At 32.6% G+C, this 19,837-nt stretch overlaps 1 protein-coding gene across 4 annotated transcripts in view; it reads right to left on the minus strand.

Annotated features, from left to right (window-relative positions):
- Positions 1–5,160: 5,160 nt before the first annotated feature.
- GCA (grancalcin) overlaps positions 5,161–19,837 on the minus strand; it is a 43,817-nt gene continuing 29,140 nt past the window's right edge. For all 4 annotated transcript variants that reach the window (XM_055291954.2, XM_063609470.1, XM_063609469.1 and 1 more), the window contains 6 exons: positions 15,689–15,758; positions 11,633–11,676; positions 11,209–11,356; positions 8,954–9,067; positions 8,553–8,611; positions 5,161–7,576 (listed from right to left, as the gene is read on the minus strand). In XM_055291954.2, the coding sequence (XP_055147929.1) occupies positions 7,550–7,576; positions 8,553–8,611; positions 8,954–9,067; positions 11,209–11,356; positions 11,633–11,676; positions 15,689–15,758 (462 nt within the window). In that variant the 3' untranslated portion in view covers positions 5,161–7,549. The remainder of the gene's footprint in view (positions 7,577–8,552; positions 8,612–8,953; positions 9,068–11,208; positions 11,357–11,632; positions 11,677–15,688; positions 15,759–19,837) is intronic.

Below are 19,837 nucleotides of genomic sequence, written 5' to 3' on the forward strand. Positions count from 1 at the left end.
AACAACTTCCCAAGAGTTAGATTTTGCACAATGTGCATTGTCTCCAACAACATAGCTGTTGCCAAGATGAAAGTTTTTGATTCAGAAAAACCTACATGTAGCTATTGTTTTATCTCTCTTAATTGTATTTTGCACTATTAGGTTTATAGCTTTAAAGTAATACTATTTACAATAATAGTGAGAGTATCAATCTCCTTATTATAAACATATCTACTCTGAATCGATGTTACATGCCAAGTATATAAAAGTAATCTGTCGATCAGTACTATCTACTCTGAATCGATGTTACATGCCAAGTATATAAAAGTAATCTGTCGATCAGTACTACTAGAATGTATTCTATAAAGGCTGGCTCACTGTGGAAGTCCTTCTTTAAATCTATGATATAATCCTTAGATGGATATCTGAAAATACATTTACAAAATACAATTTTGAAAGTATATAATTTTCCATTTTTACAGAAAATATAATTTTACAGTTGCAATGGTTTTCAGACCCCTAGGCCACTCTCTCATTGCACAGATATGTTACACAGTCTTAAACTGGCTAAGCTCTTGTGCGGAACGGTGGAAATGGCAGGGGACTCCATGTGGTAAACCTGAATTCAAATTCTACCTTCTCCATTTATTCTTGGGCCAAACCCAGAGTAAGCCCCAGTATCCAAAATTATAAAAATGGTGGTAGCATCTAACATATCTTGAAGGGGTGTGTTGAGGATCCTCTGAAATATATAAGTAGAAATGCTGTGTAAACCATAAAGCATGTTATTCCTTACAGTAAATCTGTGTGTGACTTGTGCTTCATCATAAAGATAGTGGAAGATGGTGGTAGTGCAGTAGCACTACTTAAGGTCTTCTAAAACACTTTCTGTTGCTCTTTCCTTTACCCAACATGCACATTCATACTGTATAACAAAAACTTATAAAGTCATTTTCACATGCCTCCCAAAGATCTACTTGCTCAGAGCAGGAGAATACCAGTATAGATAGCATCCTTATATTTGTTAAATATTGCTTTTGTCCACCATTCATAAACTTACATATTTGCATTGCAATTGTTTTCTAGCTTTGCAATAGCTCATCCCTCCCTCCCTCATTCCTCAAATGTTCCCAAAGTTTTTTTCTTGTGGTTCTACTTATGATGTGATGTTAAATCACTTTACAAACTAAAAGGATCGTGTTTTAAATGTAAAGTATTAGGTGTTGTGATTGATCAGTGCCCAAGAGTAGAATAACTCATCACATGCATTTGTGGTACAAACACACTTCAGTTAAAGGTCAAATATAGAAAGTTAACAGAAAGACATGAATTATTAATAAGCAAAAGCATGAAAAGAAATTACCGTGAGGCTTATGTATATAAACTATTAAGTGGAGATTGAGAGATGACTAACAAGTTATTTAAAACATGTTATTACTACGAATATATCAAAACATCTATAGAAATGCAATGTTAAGAACACGGAACCATATGATCAATTGACAAATTTCATTGCTCTACCATTCTTGATCAAACTTTTAAATGAGAATAGCAAGATCAAAGAAATACTCCCAATAAAATAGTACTTATTATGAGAAGTGGCAATATTAACATAGTTACTCTTGAAAAGCTAATGTCAAAGATTAGATGAATCCCCTAAATTATAGTCACTACATCTGTGACGTCCATTAATTTATATTTTGAAAGATGTAAAATAATTTGGTATACCTGTGGTTTTAAAGCACTATGTTTAACCTCTATCCTTTGTATTTCCTCTTGTGTATTTTAATGTTTTTATATTGAAAGTAATCACAACTGTCAGCATTTAAACTGTATTATTTATACTGCCATACATTGTTTGGATATATAAGAAATTCCACATTTTCATCATTCTTATTTAGGGGTAAAATTAAAGGATCAGTAATCCTATAATTAACTCCTCCACGTAGTCTCCTCAAATGCCCCTATATTTATAATAGCACTGAAATGATATGGCATCTTTCTTCCAAATGCTATATAAGATTAGAAATAATGAGGAATCTCTAGTTTTTATCTCCTAGCTACCTAGTGATTTCAATTAAAGGCACATTAACGCTTTTTAGCTGAAATTTGCGTTTTATAATTTTGATGGGAAAATGTATTACACCAGAATGTTTACCAGTTAAAGAATAATACATTTCAAAAAAGAATGTGTGTAATCACTTGAAAATGTCAGTCATCTGATACAAAGCAGCTTTCACTTACATCCGGCTAAGTAGTAAGTACCTTGGAATGCTTTAAACAAAATGAAACAATCTACCAAAACACATACTATTTCCTAGTTTTTATGCACATAATGTAGCATGAAATCATAATGCTTTTGAAATATTCTGTGCAGAAATGTTTATTTTTTAGTAAATATTTTCTTCAAAGATTGGTAGGTGGTATTGACAGTGTAATCTACTTGCACAACTAGTTTTGCAATAAGCTTCTACAGATAACTGTAAATAAGAAAAATGTACATTTCATGTAAAAAATGGTTGCAAATTTTTGGTAGCTAAAAGAAGTGTACAAGTTGTATTGAAAATATAGTATATATACATAATTTAAGAATGAAGCATATAATTTCTGATCTATTTATACATGAAAAATTCAATAATTTGTAAAAGAAATTATTTTGGGGAAAAAGAAAGTAAATCTCATTAGCTAAGTAGGATACTTTTACTAGAGAAGCCAACTTTTTCCAACATTTTACTAGGAACAGTACTAGATATAGGCATGGTGGTGCTGATGTTATTTCATGAAATCACATGTTAACAGTGCTACAGTTTTACTGAGTTCCATCAGGACACCAGTAAGATAGATTGAGTGGCAAAAAGCATTAAGTCTAAAATTAAAGAAACATAATACTTCACCTATTATTGCCCGTTAAGACCACAACAGTGATTGACTAAAACATTTATTGTTTACTTAAAATTTCTGATGGATAAACAGGCTTTAACTCACGTGCAAATAACTTTTGTAACATATGTTTGCTTCATTTTTTTTAAACCAAGAATGAAAATATCGGTATTTTCTTTTGCCCAAGTTTCATACTTTCTTAATTCCTTCCCCTGTTGCTTATTATTTCAGGGGAAAAAATATCAAACTACCTTCAAGAAAACTTGTAAATAAAATGTGTTGGCCACAATGTGGCATGTAAGCTAAGGACTATTGAGTCTGTTTAGTGGCTTAGATTTCCCAACCTTCATCTTAAAGGTTTAGAACACCAAGAGAACATTTCCCTTTGACAAATGAAAAACCAAACACAAATAGCAGAAAAAATTGTATTAGTATCTACAATCAAGGCTGATCAGAAAATGAGAATCTAAATATGAAGAAGCTAAATATTTTAGAACTTACCATAAATTATCTCTTGCCATAATATAAATCTGAGAGTACCACAAATAGATAGCTAAGGGAAATTAAATATGCATCCAAAAGTTCAGAAAAATCTTAAAATCATTTGAAAATGGCCTATTATTTTCAAAAAATGAATATTTAATAAGTATGTTTCTGGGATGGTCATACTAGCACTCTTCAGGTTATCCTTTGAAAATTCAGTAATTACAGCAAAATGAAATTTGATTCAATAATACAGTCAACTAGAATGCAAATATCTGTATGCACGTATCTGTACATACTTACATTTTTGTGGTTAAGGGAAAACATTGGGGTACCTCTCACAATATGTCAGAATTAGGACCTAATCACTCCTAAGTGTTCCTGAATATTGCTATTAAATGATGATCTATGCCAATTCTCACTCCATGTAAGCTTTGCAAATTGCCACCATCTCTGATGTTACAGAAGGGGCACATCTAAAAAACATAATTAGCACATAGGGAAACAGCTTCCTCATTCTCTTATTGTATGGCACATCATAGTGACGTAGAAGTGTTGCCAATGTCTACTCACTATTCAGATACATAGAAGCACACCTGAGTCCTGAATACTCGCAAAATAATACACAAAGCTGCATATTACCAAGCTACTTGGATAAAAGGAATGCCAAGTATATAAGACTCTTTCTTTATATGCCAGAAAAACATATTTTTAAAAACATGTAGAAAGAGATATGGCAGGAAATGATTAAAAGCACAGATTTCCCAGCATTCAAATAATGAGCTGATAGTGAGTCAGACAAATTTTTCCTAAGTTTCCCAGTGTTTTGCTGGAAAGTAGTTTTCTGCTCAGAATTCTAAATTACAGGAAAAGTTTAATATATGTACTATATGATGACCTCATTCTAGACTTCAAATTACCTGGGCAGTATTCATTTAAAATCCTGCCTGCACTCATAACTTCTAAATATTTACCAGTTCTAAATATTTTAATTTGTATCATCTAGTATTATGTATAAACTCTAGACATATTCTTGGATGATACTTTAGCATTATGTATTTATTCAAATGTGCTTAATTCACTATGTAAATGATTGAACTGCAACCAAAAAATTGGTATCTTCTAACACAAGTTTCAAAGTAATAAAACACCCATGGTTGCATTTTAAAGCTTATGGGACAGAATATGCCTGCCTGAAAGAAGTCTTGGAATTTACTCATCAGATTTAATTCACCAGATATTAACAAATTTATTTCTATTAATTACCCAGAAAACTAGAAAAGCAGAATAAAATATATCATTTAAGAGTTTGTCAAACGTAAAAAGACAAAGAGCACATTTCCGACAAAGAGTATTAATTTTGTTTGTCCCGTTTAGTAATGCCATAAGATTACAAACAAACTTAATGTCTTATATTTTACTTAAAGAAATAATCACAAATTGATTTTTTGTTATTTTTTTAACTCCACAGACTTTAAACTGTATTAGCAGATTCTACTTTCTTCTAGGGTAAATGCCTTTTTTGGAAATAAATATAACTTGACTACATTTTTTGTTACTTTTTTCTGGATGCATGCGTAAATAGATCAAATGAGAAATCCTTGAAATTACATTTAAAGTGGACCAAATTAAGATTTCCATAGTATTGATTTACCCTTGATGTAATTTAAAATGTGTAAACTGCCACACAGAAGTGCAATACCTGACATTTAATCACTTGGCAGTCTTTTAGATATAGATGAATTACTGCACTGTTATTTGAACTGAAGCATCTCATAATATATATATATATGTAACAGATTTTGTATGATACAAAACTTTACAGCAAGCTATTTGAATGTTTATTAAAAAAATTCTCAAAATGACATGGAGACATGTTTACTGTATAAATAAAAGCACTTATACATTAAGAGTGTACATTATTCAATAATTTACATCTTTGTAAAAGAACTGGGGTGTAAGTTAGTGCAAACTATTATACTATATTAATATTACAGTCATGTTCATCATAAAAATATCAGTTATTTTTAAAGCATTGAAAAAGTGAACTGTATTTCAGTATAAAAATTCTGGTAAAATATTCTCTAGGCCTAATGTTTTTGTTAACATAAGTTTGTCTGTTTAATGTAAAGTGCAGAAGAGTTGCCTGGCAATTAAGTTGGATCGGCATAGAATGTTAGGTTTTGCTAGAGAAAGGGGTTCTGTGGTCAAAAAGTTTGGAAAAAACTGGGTCAAATAAAATTAAACATGACTGATTTTATTAACCTTGGGGTTTCAGACGCTAATATACCTTATCAAGCTTTAGAAAGTGAGAGTTTCTAAATATGTTTGGCCATGGAAGCTCCTTCATAGACCTTCTATGACCAAAAGTCATAAGAACATTTTTAAATGAGAATTGTGTTAAACAGTTCTAATACAGTGTCATCTGGCAGAAACTTACATGAATAATACCATTTGTCATTTTAAAAGTTTTACCTCAACTGTGAGCCTCCAAGTAAGAGAGATAATCATAATTGACCACAGAATAGTTCAGTAACGACCACCTGTATAACCTGGAGGTCAAGATTACAGGTTGCTGAGCCACATCATCACCATTCAATGTCAACGACACATAGTGTTTTTACATTTGCTTTTTCCTACAACACTTCTAATTAGAATTCTGTTTCTTTAATTTACCAGCTCAGTTAATGTCCTCTCACATTATCAAATATATGTCCATAAAAAAGCCAGAGAACAAAATTATGTGTATTACCTATTCACACATTTTTATAAAACTGACCAAGTGAACTTGACAGCAAATTATATAAAATTATCAGTGTCAAGTGACTATGCATTACTTCCTTTCCAGGATTTTTTAAAGTGAAAGCTGATTTAAAATTCTGTAAGTTTATAAAAGGTTTTGTTCAAGATCTTGCCATCTATCCTCCATCCATTAAGAAACATGGGATTTTATAAAATCTATAAATTAATTTGGTCAGCAGTCATAAAATTATGTCACTCACTGTTAGGTTAGAAAATATGCATTTAAAGCATAAGAAAAATATGTAGTTTATTAAATCTTCACTCAGACAGACATGAGGTGTTTGCCAAGAAAGAAATTACATTAATTATAACATCTTATACCAGGGATATTAAACACTGAAGATCTGGTGATCCTACTTCGCATTTTTGGCAGTTTTAGTACCACACAGAAAAGTTGCTGTGGTGCCTACTATGCTCAAAACACCACATTACATAGATGCACTCAAAATACTTACTGGGTTTTTAATGGCAAAGCCACCACTAATGTTAAGGTTGTCAAATAAGTCAAATGTATAATTTCTGAACAATTAGAGTGGTTAATTACTTGTTTATTTTTAACTCGATAAAGAGTTGACATTACATTTAAACAACAATTTAATTAGGACAATATTGAATGTTGACATATCATCAAAAATATACGCCATTTCCAAAAAGTCTAGATTTAGAGCAGGATGCCATTTTAGGTGAACTATGTCTTCACTAATGAAACGGTGCAGAGAGAAATACTATGTTTATTAAGAACTTTTTGCTTAGAGAAGACAATAAAACATATTTAAGAAAAATATATACTACAAAAAATAAAAAAGGAAAAAATAATGCCTTCTGTAGTCTTATTTCACTACAGAGATGGATGACTGGGGAGATAATTTTCTTCTTCATGGACAAAGATCTTTAACTTTTTTTCTCTGATTATTTGATCAAGGAACAAACTATATTACAAACATGGCACAAAATCCAGGCTCTCATTTCTAGCCGACCCTCAAACACCACCAACTACAAACAAAATTTAAAAGTCTAATTTGTAACCTTCAGATAAGTATAAATTAGTTTTTTCTAGGCTTTCATCATTTGGCTTCTTATAAAATCTATCTTGTAAAGTACATTCCTCTAAATTTACATTATTAAAAATTAAGGCTAAGCATTATTTAAATCAATTAATCATACAATATTTTATGACAATATGCACATATTTGTAAAATAACTTTTCCAAAAGCAGTAATACATCAAATTAAAAAAAACCTTTTATTGCTTTGAACTATCTGCTAAAATAAAAACATATAGAAAGGGAAGAGGTTTAACGGGTAGGAAGAACATAGAAAACCCTTAAAAGTTTTAAAGTAGTCCAGTTCACTTCTTCCAAGCAAAAGAATTCACGGCGTCTCTTCAGGTTTAGAATTCTAAATATTCAAATTGCCATAGTGCCCTGCAAAAACTAATACATAAGTAAAATTATTATCTATTAAGAATAAAATGGTTTTTAATTGTTTTTGACTAATTATATTCCAAAGAGCATTTTCTTAAGAGAGAAAAGTTTGTTCCCAAGGCTTATAATTCAAGCCAATAAATATCAGTAATGTTGACCTCGTAACTTCCATCAGTAAATATAAGAAAAACAGGCCGGGCACTGTGGCTCACGCTTGTAATCCCAGCACTTTGGGAGGCCAAGGCGGGTGGATCACGAGGTCAGGAGATCGAGACCACGGTGAAACCCCGTCTCTACTAAAAATACAAAAAATTAGCCGGGCGTGGTGGCGGGTGCCTGTAGTCCCAGCTACTCGGAGAGGCTGAGGCAGGAGAATGGCATGAACCCGGGAAGCGGAGCTTGCAGTGAGCCGAGATTGTGCCACTGCACTCCAGCCTGGGTGACAGAGCGAGACTCCGTCTCAAAAAAAAAAACAAAAACAAAAACAAAAAACAAAAAAAAGAAAAACAAAACAAAAACCCTGAAACATTAAAGCACAGGTAAAATATAACTGTCTTACAGCTTGAATTTTAAAAAACCCTGAATATCAGGTTAATAGTAACCATTTGAAATGAGAAATGAACAGCTTCATAATCTGTCATGGATTAAAATTTTTCCCTCCCTGAGAAAAAATATCACTACAGTAAACTACCCTTTTTAAAAATAATGGTGGTTTTGGCCCTTAAAAGTGATTTGAAAGATCATTTTTTTAAATTCAAAAAACCTGTCATAAAAATTGAAAAGTATATTTACAATTTAACATGAAGTCAAAGTGTTTGGCACCTATACCAATATTAATCTTATATTTGCATTAAGCTGAAAAATATGGAAAAGTATATGGCATACAAAATATATTATTTCCAGTACTGGTACTTGGGGATCACTTAAATTTTTTTACTAAGAACTATCTAGAATGCAGTATAAATATCAAAAGCAGGATACTCACATCGTCATATACGAAATTCGCAGACCCTTGTTGCAAGTGGTCTCTTCTCCTAAAGAAATCTTTAAACAAAAAAATTATATTTTTATTGTAATTTAAAATACATAGTTTCAAATATTTAGTGCCCCCAGGTACAAAAAAAGAATAATTTCATACTCAATTAAATCTTAAGGGATTGAATAGCCCAGGCAACAGAGATATGAAGAAAAACTTCCAAAAATAACATATAACAAGTTTTTATCATTTATATTCCTTAATATTTAAAGCCTTAAAACTAATTAGATTTAACAGTGAATAAAGGTGGAAAACACATATTATTATAAACTTGCTGGAGGAAATGAGACACATTATTCAAGAAAAATAGCTACATAATACTGTACACCTAGTTTTAAAATAGTCAATACCTGTCAATGCTCGAAGCTTCACACAGCAAGCAACATAATCATCAAAGAAAATTCTGCCATTCTTGCTATAACGTTTAACAATAGTAGTTAATGTTTTAGGATTCAACCTATAACCTAAAAAAGAGATAAATTAAAACTTCTAAATGTAAAGAACATAAGAACACTGCAAGATTGCTTTCTCATTAATGAAGTCATAAAATAACTTTCAAAATTCATTCCACAAAAATATAATTAAAAACAAAACATATTAATATTGAAATTGATCAGACAAAGGCTTCACTGTTAATCCTGTTAATCAGTATATAAATATCACAATTCTAACTTTGTAATAAAGTCAAAGCTAAGGAAAAGAAAATAATTCTCTTCTTATGAATTTATCATATATTATTATTTTGAAATAATGTCTAATTTCATGGGTTTTAATGCTTCAATATTTCAATTATGTAACTCTGTATAGTTCTTAAAGAATATAAATGCAAAGATTACTAATGATCTTTGTTATTCAAATGATATTTCCCACTGAACATATTACTTGAAAGTATCTTTTATAACTAAGGGAAATTTGAGGATCAACATGATTACGGGGGAAAAAAAAACAGAAAAACATTCTTTTTTGTCCTGGAATTCTTAGTGTTTCTTCATACACTGTAATAATAATAACAGCTTTCTCACTATTTCACTGATTTCCTTGGTTCTTCTTTCTAGTAGTCCTGTGATGTCCAAAATTTTTGATTTTATACTTATATCAATGAGAAAGAAGTTTTTGATCATTCATTCCCAGTATGTTTAGTTTTAAATTCTATACATGTATTATTGTTTGATTGCTCCCATTTTAAAAAATAAAATCTAAAATTTAAAACGAATAAAATTGAATAAAAACATAAATTAATATATTCTACTTGCTGTACCCTTATAGATGGCCCTATGCATTTAATGAGATGTATACATTTTACTAAGAAGAATGGTAGCCCAGTATTATTGCCCATACATTACTGGATTTGTAGACGTGAACAAATGACACTAATCAATTCAAAGGTGAAACCAACCAAAATAAATGCAACAGGAGAAAATTATACATGTAGCTACAACAGAATGTAATGCAGGAAAGGTATAAATTGAAAGAAGCAGTAAAACATGCAAACTGATATAATTATATGTAAATATATTTTGAACTTCATATTAGAGAGTTATGAGCTAAATGTGGTACTGATAAAATTCCTAGATTTTCCCATAGTATTCTCAGCAAAATAATTTGAATATTTTAAAATATATATGAAGATCTTAAATTTGGATAATCCAGAATACCCTTTTTACATTCCATTGCCTAACTGGAACTCTGGAGGTTTTCTTTTCTGCCAAAGATTATATTAATTTCCCAACATTAGGCTGAATTAAGGTCCAGGTTTAATCCATTAGGTATTAAGAATCTATAATTGAACTATATACGTTTATATGGGCTGGACTGTCCCCACTACTAAATTAAAATGTCTATTTATAAAACAAAACCAAACAAATCACTAATTTGACTTATTTAAATTGCAATTTGAGATAAGTCCACTTCCACTGGTTTCAGATTTTAACTTCCAAAAAATTAATTTTCATACAAATATATTTTGTTTAGAAAAAGAGTGTAAATCACAAGCATAAGAAGAATTCATAAAGCTACTTAAAACTGCATTAACTTTAAGCAAATTAAACTCCATTGCATGTTATCCATTTTGAAAGTACACTAGGGACATCAGCTTATCAGAGGTATGATAAGAATAAAAAGTTATATACTTTTAAATTACTCTAAAATGCAACCTTTTCATCTTGATGTATTTTGGCACCTGCTATGTGTTCTGTACTATCTAAGAAAAAATAGACAAACAAAAACATGGTTTTTACTGCTGAAAAGCTATTTTGTACAGACTTGTGACTGAGGGAGGCAAGCTTTGGCTCCCAATTAGAGATCCTGACAAGTTATAAAAGAATACAATCTAAGTGGTAAGTACTAACAAAGAAATAAATTTAAACACAACAGAAGAAATTCAGAATGTATGCATGTATGGAAGATCATCTTTTGAAAAAAAATCATAAAATGGTTTTGTTGAGGTCTTTGGTCAGAATTTACCTACAATCTTGAAAACAAACAAAGGAACTTGCTGGCGAAAAAATATATCCCTTTATTACTTAGTAAACTGACGCAATTAAGTTCATCTAATCAAAGAACAAAGATGAGCTTTATAGATTCTACAGAATGTTAATGTTCTTACCCATAAGATCAATGGCTTGACGCAACTCATGATGTTCTACTGTGCCACTTCCATCTTGATCAACAGTCATGAAGTTTTCCTTCCAGGCATTAAGAGCTGCCCATAGCTCTTTGAATTCATTAAATCCCATTTTTCCTGTGTGATCTCTCTGATAGTTTTATTAACAAAAATAAATTCTGATACCTGAGTTTATCTGACTCTAAATCATTGACTAAAACATGAGTATGCTTCTGTAGACTTAGCCAAACTCATCATATGAATAGATTTCTGTATAAAAACTAGAAAGCCTAGAATTTAAACAGGATCTTACAAAGTATTTTTAAATTCACTAGTTCACTATGGGCACTGAAATCTAACCACTGGCTTGATAGTCAGAAAGCAATTACTCTTTATTCTAGTATTTTCTATTTCTATTCAAGGATACATCCAACATGGCAATCATAATTCTGCAGGTTTCCAAACTGAAAGCTGTAAAACATATTCAATATTTAAATTAGAGTATGCCCAACTTTATCTATGTAAAATTATGACAATCTCTAGTTTCAAAATAAAACATTTAAAAACTGCCAAAATATATAAAATCACCACAATCAACAAGCTAGTATTGAATGTTAAGCACCCATTGTTTAAAAAAAAATTACTGCCTTCAAAGTACTCACATCTAGTGAGGGGACTAAGGTAATTAAAAGCAATTATAAACTAACTGAAAATTACTGTGACAAAGAAATTTCAGGTATGTAAAGCACTTGGCTTCACCCAAGCCTGGGGAAAAGGAAGACTTCCAGTCTTCATAACACAAATGACAAGTGGAGTTAAAGCAGAAGTTTGACATGTACTCAGAGATCACAAAACTTGAGTTAAAGTATATGGGAGAGAGTGACATATGATGACATCAGAAAGGCAAATGAGGGCCAAATCATGAAACTTTTGAATACTACCCCCAAAAAGTTTGGGCCAATGAAAGCCACTGAAGTGTTTTCAGAAGCAGAAGGGAAATACTTAAATTTCCATTTTAGAAACTTAGTTTACAATGAATAAAATATAAAGTGAGGTGACATTGGAAATAGGTAAGTCCATTGGTAGTTTATTGTAATAGACCAAGTAAGAAAAAATGAGCATCTGAATTGAAGCAACTGGTTTTTCTCGGGGGTTGGGGGGAGAAAAAAGGAAGAAAAAATCAATACAAGCTATCTTAAAACCAGGGGTGATTTGAAATATTAACACTTTCATATTTATAGAACTACAACTGATGAACTATTGATAAAATTCAATTTTTCTAATCCTTTTCTAATTTTTATAATCCAATTACATTCAACTTGTATGCTGACATATCTCAACACTAATTTCATGTCCTGATAAAGAAAATATCATGTTAGTACAGTTTAAACTTACAAAGTATTTAATAGCAGTTCATTAATATGAATGAATAAAAATTTTCAAAATTATTTTATTTTATCCATAACATTTTAACATTTTATAAAAGCAGAAAATTATTTCAGCTAAATTTTAGACCCACTAAAGAAAAAATTATAAAACTTTCCAAGAGTTAAAACTGCTGATTTTGTTTAAATGTTTAATATAGTATCAATGTTAGAATTGTTGTAGTATTTTCAAATTGACAACTCAATAGATACTCAATGTGTTCTTAGTATGAGTAAGGTGGCGTGTGTTACATGATTTCACATAAACATCCTAAGCGTATAATAGTTCCAATTTTAAAAAAGGAAGAAACTGGGACCCAGAAAGGTAGTTCCCCATGTTTACAAAGCTAAGGCTATACAACTATCAGAGTGAGGGGACTACATGAGGAATTTCTGGAATGGTATTTTCCTCTTTTGGGCAAGTAAATAATATCTATTTTGCTTTACAATTAACTTGGCACACATTCATAAAGTGGGAGAATCCGAATTAATGATAATAGATCGCTAAAACTGAATCAGCAAATAAGCAGATCTTCAATCTCAGAATAGGAATGTGTATGTATAAAAAGAAATATTTAGGACAAAGAGTGGAGAGACAGACTTTTCAGGAAAGTTGACAGATTTTTCACTTCCTCCCCATAGCCCATTAGAGTGGAGAGTAAACTGATTAAAGGCATAAAACTTTAGAGAAAAAGAGAATTAGACAGGAAATAAGGGAACAAAATTTTGCAAGTTGAAGAGTTGATGGATGTGAGTTAACCAACCTAGATCTGAGAAAATGGATTCCTGAACTTGTAATGAGAAAAGCTGAGAAGCAACCCTTGGAGAAGAACCCAAATGCCTAAGAATTGGCAGTACTTCTGAAAGTGGGTGTGAAAGTGGAGATAAAAACAGAAGAATTGGCTGAATGTCTACCTAAGGAGCATTCTAAGCCTCATATCCCCTCCCTGCCTCAGTTCAGTTGGATGGATGCTACACCTACTTCCAACCCAGCAGAAGTCTGGAATTTTATTCTCTGGAGAAGTCTCTGAAATGCAAGATACCAGAGCTGAGACAGGGCTATCTTCTAAAAGCAAGGCAATTAAAGGACAATTTACAAAAGATTTGAGAACCCTTCTGAGTCCACCTCTCCTTTCCAGGCAGAAGGTCAACTGAAAACCCAGACCAAAAGGGAATCCCTAAAGATACTGACACCCTGAGTTCCAAGACAAAACTGCCCAGCCAAACCACCATACACTGAAGCCCACAATCAATGCCTAACCACGATCTCAGGGCTTCTAATCAGTATTTTAGTTAAAATATGAGCAAGGCAGTATCATCAGATAACTGAGAAAAGCACCTAACATGAAAGACAACCAAAAACAAACAAAATGAGGAGAAAAAACAATCTGGAAAAAACAAAGGTTATATAGGAAGAAAAAACTTTAAAAATATATTAATAGTCTCAGAGAGATAAGGGACAATATCACTTTCATGAAAATAGAACAGAAGCTCTTGGATTTTAATGAAAAGCAGAAATGAAAGACTCAATAGAAGGTTCAGGAAATAAAGTTCAGGAAAATTCCCAAAAAGTTCAGAAAAAAAAGTGATAGGAGGGAAAAGATGATAAAAGTAGAAAACCCAGTGAAAACAAAAAGCATTCCAAGAAACAGAAAATATCATTGAAGAAAATGTCCGACATCTAAAGCAAAGGAGTTTCCAGGCTGAGAATACCATCTGAGTTCCCCACAAAACACAACTAGGCACTTTACCATCAAATCACAGAATACTAAAGACAAAGATCTCACGTTTCCAGAGAGGAATAACAAATCACACCACATCCAGGCAGGAAAGAGAAAGATAAAGCAACAAGGGACGCTAGAAACAATGGAGCAATACCTTTAAAATTCTACATGAGAATCATTTGTAACCTAGAATTCTATACCTGGCCAATCAATTCTGAAGGTAGAATGAAAGCATTTTTAGATACACAAGCTCTCAAAAATTCATCTCCCATGTATTCTTTTGTTTGTTTGTTTTTGAGACGATGTCTCACTCTGTCACCAGGCTGGAGTGCAGTGGCCCAATCTCAGCTCACTGGAACTTCCGCCTCCCAGGTTCAAGTAATTCTCCTGCCTCAGTCTCCCGAGTAGCTGGGACTACAGGTGCGTGCCACCACGCCCAGCTAATTTTTGTATTTTTAGTAGAGACAGGGTTTCACCATGGTGGCCAGGCTGATCTCGATAACTTAACCTCATGATTCGCCCACCTCAGCCTCCCAAAGTGCTGGGATTGCAGGCATGAGCCACTGCACCTGGCTGTATTTTTTTTTTTTTTTTATTAAGAAGCTACTTAACTATACATTTTACTAAAATAAGATAATGAATTTTTTAAAAGAGGACAAGAAGACATGGAGTAAAAAGGAGATCTAGCCAGCTCCAGAATGATGGTGAAAGAATCCCAGTATGACAGCTACACATAAAAAACAGCATATCCCAGAGTTCTAGGATAATACCTGACAACTACCGATTTCAAGAAAAGCAAAACATTATAAAAAAAGGAAAAGTAATCATGCATTATCATAAGATACAGCTATAAGCAGGATTCAGATAGTAAAAATAAAGACTAACATACCTAACAAAAATTATTATATATTATAACTACATTGGAAGGACAGGAGGATGGGAAATGTCCCTCTGTGGAGTGCAGAGACAGGGGAGAGTTTAAGGTTAAAATAAAGTGAAATCCTCATCTTCCATAGCAGGATATCAATAGATAATCATAAAATCCAAAAATCAATTGTGAAAAATATTCTATCTTGAAATCTGGAGGCAAATTTCAAAAGAATCAGATTTTTAAAAGTTAAGTCTCTATGAGCAGTTAAGGAACAGTTAATGTTGAGGAGACAGGAATGCACAATGAACAGTTATTTTTATAACGAGTTTTACAGTTATCTGACTCCTTAAACTATGTGCATGTATAACTGTGATAATTTTTTAAACATTTTAATTACAGGCACAAAAAAGTAAGAAAATAAATTTCCTATTACAATTTCAACAAAAGGGGAAAAAAGATCTCACGAGAGTAAGTTCCACTAATTCCAGACTGTGTCAAACATCTCTGAAGTTCTTCAGCATCCACTTCACCACCCTGTTTAAAAATAATTATGACCTAATTTAATGTGCAGTTGTGTAAAAGCCTATTAAAATGTCAATTGACTGTTCTAGGCCAATCAAGACATATGCATTCTTTGAAACATTACTCTATAATTAACTACAAAATTCTAGAGATAATTACTGACAATAAAGGCATATTACAAAATATCATACAACAGAAATAATTTCTTCTACTTCTAAAGTATAGCACAATTACCCTGTTCTATAATGGTTCAAAATAATCTCGTAACAGTCATTGTACTTCTATTTTAAACAGTTAGAAAAATGCCTAAAATGTGTTCAGAAAAGTCTCGAAAACATCCCCACTCATGCTGTTTTGGGAGGAAATTATTTATAAGTAATACTGAAGCTTTAACTGGAAGGGGAAAATATATTTTCCCCCACCATTACCCCTAGCAAAATTCTAGAGTCCCCCTGTATCTTGCTGCTATTCTTCTGATTACTGCCCAAACATGTCTTGCCTGAACTTATTACAGAAAATAGTTTTAAAATGCAAACAAGAAATCACAATGGAAATTAAATAGGTTGAGTATTCTCATTATGATTCAGTACCTCATCCTGTTTTCAACAAAAATAAGTAATTCCTTTGGAATACATTGGCACAAATGCAAAACGTCAGCTATGATGAAGGATCAAGGAGGCAAATTTAAAACCTACTCTTCATAAGAGATCCAAGAAACAACAAAACAAAAAACTTTTCTAAACTACTTCTAAGAAATATTATCAGCACTCATATTCTAATGGATTTTTGGCAAAAGAACACCTTACAAAACTGCAGTTGCTCTAATAGAAATTACAAAATATTAAGCAGCATTCTTCTCAATGGACCATACGTATGGCATTACCTAGTCAAGAGTATCTAAGTGCTCCTTTCTCTGTCACACGTATTTTCTGGGAATCTTGCTTACTAAATTTGAAATTCTGTAGTTAGAAACTTATACCTTTAAAAATTAGCCATATTTTTATTTTATTTATTTATTTATTTTTTTTTTTTGAGACGGAGTCTCGCTCTGTCGTCCAGGCTGGAGTGCAGTGGCGCAATCTCAGCTCACTGCAAGCTCCGCCTCCCGGGTTCTCGCCATTCTCCTGCCTCAGCCTCTCCGAGTAGCTGGGACTACAGGCGCCCACCACCACGCCCGGCTAATTTTTTTTTTTTTCTGTATTTTTAGTAGAGACGGGGTTTCACCGTAGTCTCGATCTCCTGACCTTGTGATCCGCCTGCCTCGGCCTCCCAAAGTGCTAGGATTACAAGCGTGAGCCACCGCGCCCGGCCAAAAATTAGCCATATTTTTAGATGAGAGAACAGGTTAGAAAATTTTTCCTCAAATTAAAAGATGGCAGAAGGCCTTTTTGGCACAGGAGCAAGCTATGCAGATACCTGAAGGAAGAGTGTTCTATGCTCCTGCTGTTCTATACAGCAGCCATTAGCCATATGTTCCATTGAGCACTTGAAGTGTGGCTAGTCTGAATTACAATGTTCTGTGTGTATAAAAGACACACTAGATTTCATATATTTAGTAAAAAAAATGTAAAATATAATTGATAATTTTTATGTTTATTAAATGTTGAAATGTTAGGATTTTTATACAATGGGTTAAATAAAGCATTAAAATTAATTTCACTTATTTCTTTTTACTTTTTGAAATAATGCTGTGAGACATTAAAACTATTTATGTGCTTCGCATTTGTGGCTCATCTTATATTTACTTTGGGCAGTGCTGTTCTCAGCAAACAGAACAAGTACAAACTCTTGGTGTTGCAATCATCTTCACCTGTTCACCTCTAGCACATCTTTCCCTACATTCTTATCATTTTCTACATGTCTGTATCTCCCTGGCTACATAGAGATCTTCTGAGTCAGTGTCTGAGTTTCCTTCATCTTTGTATTCCCAGCTGTAGCAGAGTATCTAGTACAAAGAAGGTTAGTTGTTTGGTAGAATGAAGACAACTACCTCTGGTTCTTCACTAAACTGCTGGCATTTCTGACTGTTTGTGACCATGTTCATTTACACTTCAAAATGTTAAAAATATTGGTATTTCTCACTCAAATGTGGATTACATTTAAAAATCTGTACAATGAATGGAACTCTGCTTTACATGTGCTCTTCACAGAATTTTTGAAGTCAGAGAAACAACCATAACAGCTTTGCTGGAAGTTATTCATTGCCATCAGAAAGCATTCTGCTAGTATATCACTTCAGAGATGTTATGAAAATATGTTATCTTAATGACTAACTCACAAATAAGCAATGTCTTCCTAAACTACATGGATAAAATCCAAGTGATACTTTTGGATTTCTTTACCTATAGCTGAAGCTGATAATTAGGCTAACTGTATAAACCCTTAACTGAATTAGGTAGCATTAGTGGTAGAAAGCTGAATGTCCTAATTAAATTACAAGAGCATCAGGTAGAGAATTAAAAATCAATTGCCCTTGGTTAGGCAGCAGATTTTAAAATAATATCCAACTTCAAGTCCTATTTGTTCAGTTACTCAATTTGAGTCTCCACTTACTTATCTATAATACAAAGGTACCTGTGTCATGCCCACATCACAGTTGCTGTGTGGAAAAGTAGAAGCAGTTTGCATACAAAAGTTAAAGTTGTTGGTATTAATTACAGTGATGCACGTGTGTGTATGTGTGAAGACAGAAACCAGAATTTCCCCAAATTAATTGATGATTTAATCCTTACTGTTTACAATACTTCATCCTATAAATAAGAACACTGCAGAAACCTTTAATCAGGTGTTTTTCATAGAGCATTATTAATTATGAGGCCCATCAAAAAAGGATGTGGCTGTAGATGTCAGTTCGGTAGTTAGGTTCCAGGAGCAGTATACCTAAGTCAGATGTTGCACCTGATCTCTCAAAGCTAGGTAGAACTCAACATATGAAAAAACACAGTCTAAATATTTAGACTAAAAGTTGAAAATGGGATAGTTAATTCATCCATTCAAAACATTTAACAAATGTTTATATATTCCTAATATCTATCTGTCAAGTAGGGAAAATATGACCAGAACCTTGTCTTTATGGAGTTTATTTATTCAAAAGCACAGGACTGGGAGATTTAAGGAAAGTATCAAATAGTTCAAACATACCAAATTTATTGCCGACAAAATGCTGAAATAGTTCAGAAGTCAAAAAAAGTTTCCAAATACATGTCCAGTTCATATACTTCAAGTTGTAATTTTATATGATGAATGTATTATATAGTCAAACAGAGATAACAGAATTATTCTCAGTATAATACTACTTATTCCCAGTATAATCCTTTAAAATGGCAATGGTATAATGAGTAGAACAGTTAGGGTACCATTTAGCTGCAAACAGCAGAAAATATTATTGAAGATGCTTAAACCAATAGGGGTTTATTGTTGCATACAACAGGTCTGAGGCTAGGCAGAACAGGGCTGTATGGCAACTTGGACATGTCATCAATCTCTACGTTTTTCCACATTCCCTGTCTATAGGTCTTTATCTCAAGCCTGTTGTCTCAGGGTCACAAGATGGCTGCTGCACCTCCATACCTCAAGTCCCCTTTCCAGGCAGGAAGAATGAAGGGGCAAAAACAGCCACAGCCAAGGCTTGCTCCCAGTAAGGCTTTTTTCATTTGGGGTAGAAAGATTTTCCAAAGATACTGCACTGACATGTCAATGGTCAGTCCTACAGCACATGGCTGCCTTTAGTAGCTACAAAGGTATCTGGGATGGTGATTATTATAGTTCCCCAGCCTCTACTACATAATAAAAGGTAAAAGGGGGTTGTAAATGAAATTGGGGTAGCCAAAACAGAATGTCTGCCACATATATTAATTCGGTGTATATTGTCTATTCCTAGAAAAGCATATTAGACCTAGTGAACACTCAAGGGAATGAATAAAATGTTATTAAAGTTCTATAAAATTCTACCTACATCAATAAATCTTTCTTGACCATTATAAAAGAAAAGAGGTATGGACTACAGCTAAGACTCAAGAGTGAATTTCTGTTTCTGCCCATTAGTCTGGTATTGGAACATCCATTCTGCCAGTTTCTTTACCTTTTCCTAA

This window comes from Symphalangus syndactylus, chromosome 9 (genome assembly GCF_028878055.3).
Source record: "Symphalangus syndactylus isolate Jambi chromosome 9, NHGRI_mSymSyn1-v2.1_pri, whole genome shotgun sequence".
Lineage (NCBI taxonomy): Eukaryota > Metazoa > Chordata > Mammalia > Primates > Hylobatidae > Symphalangus > Symphalangus syndactylus.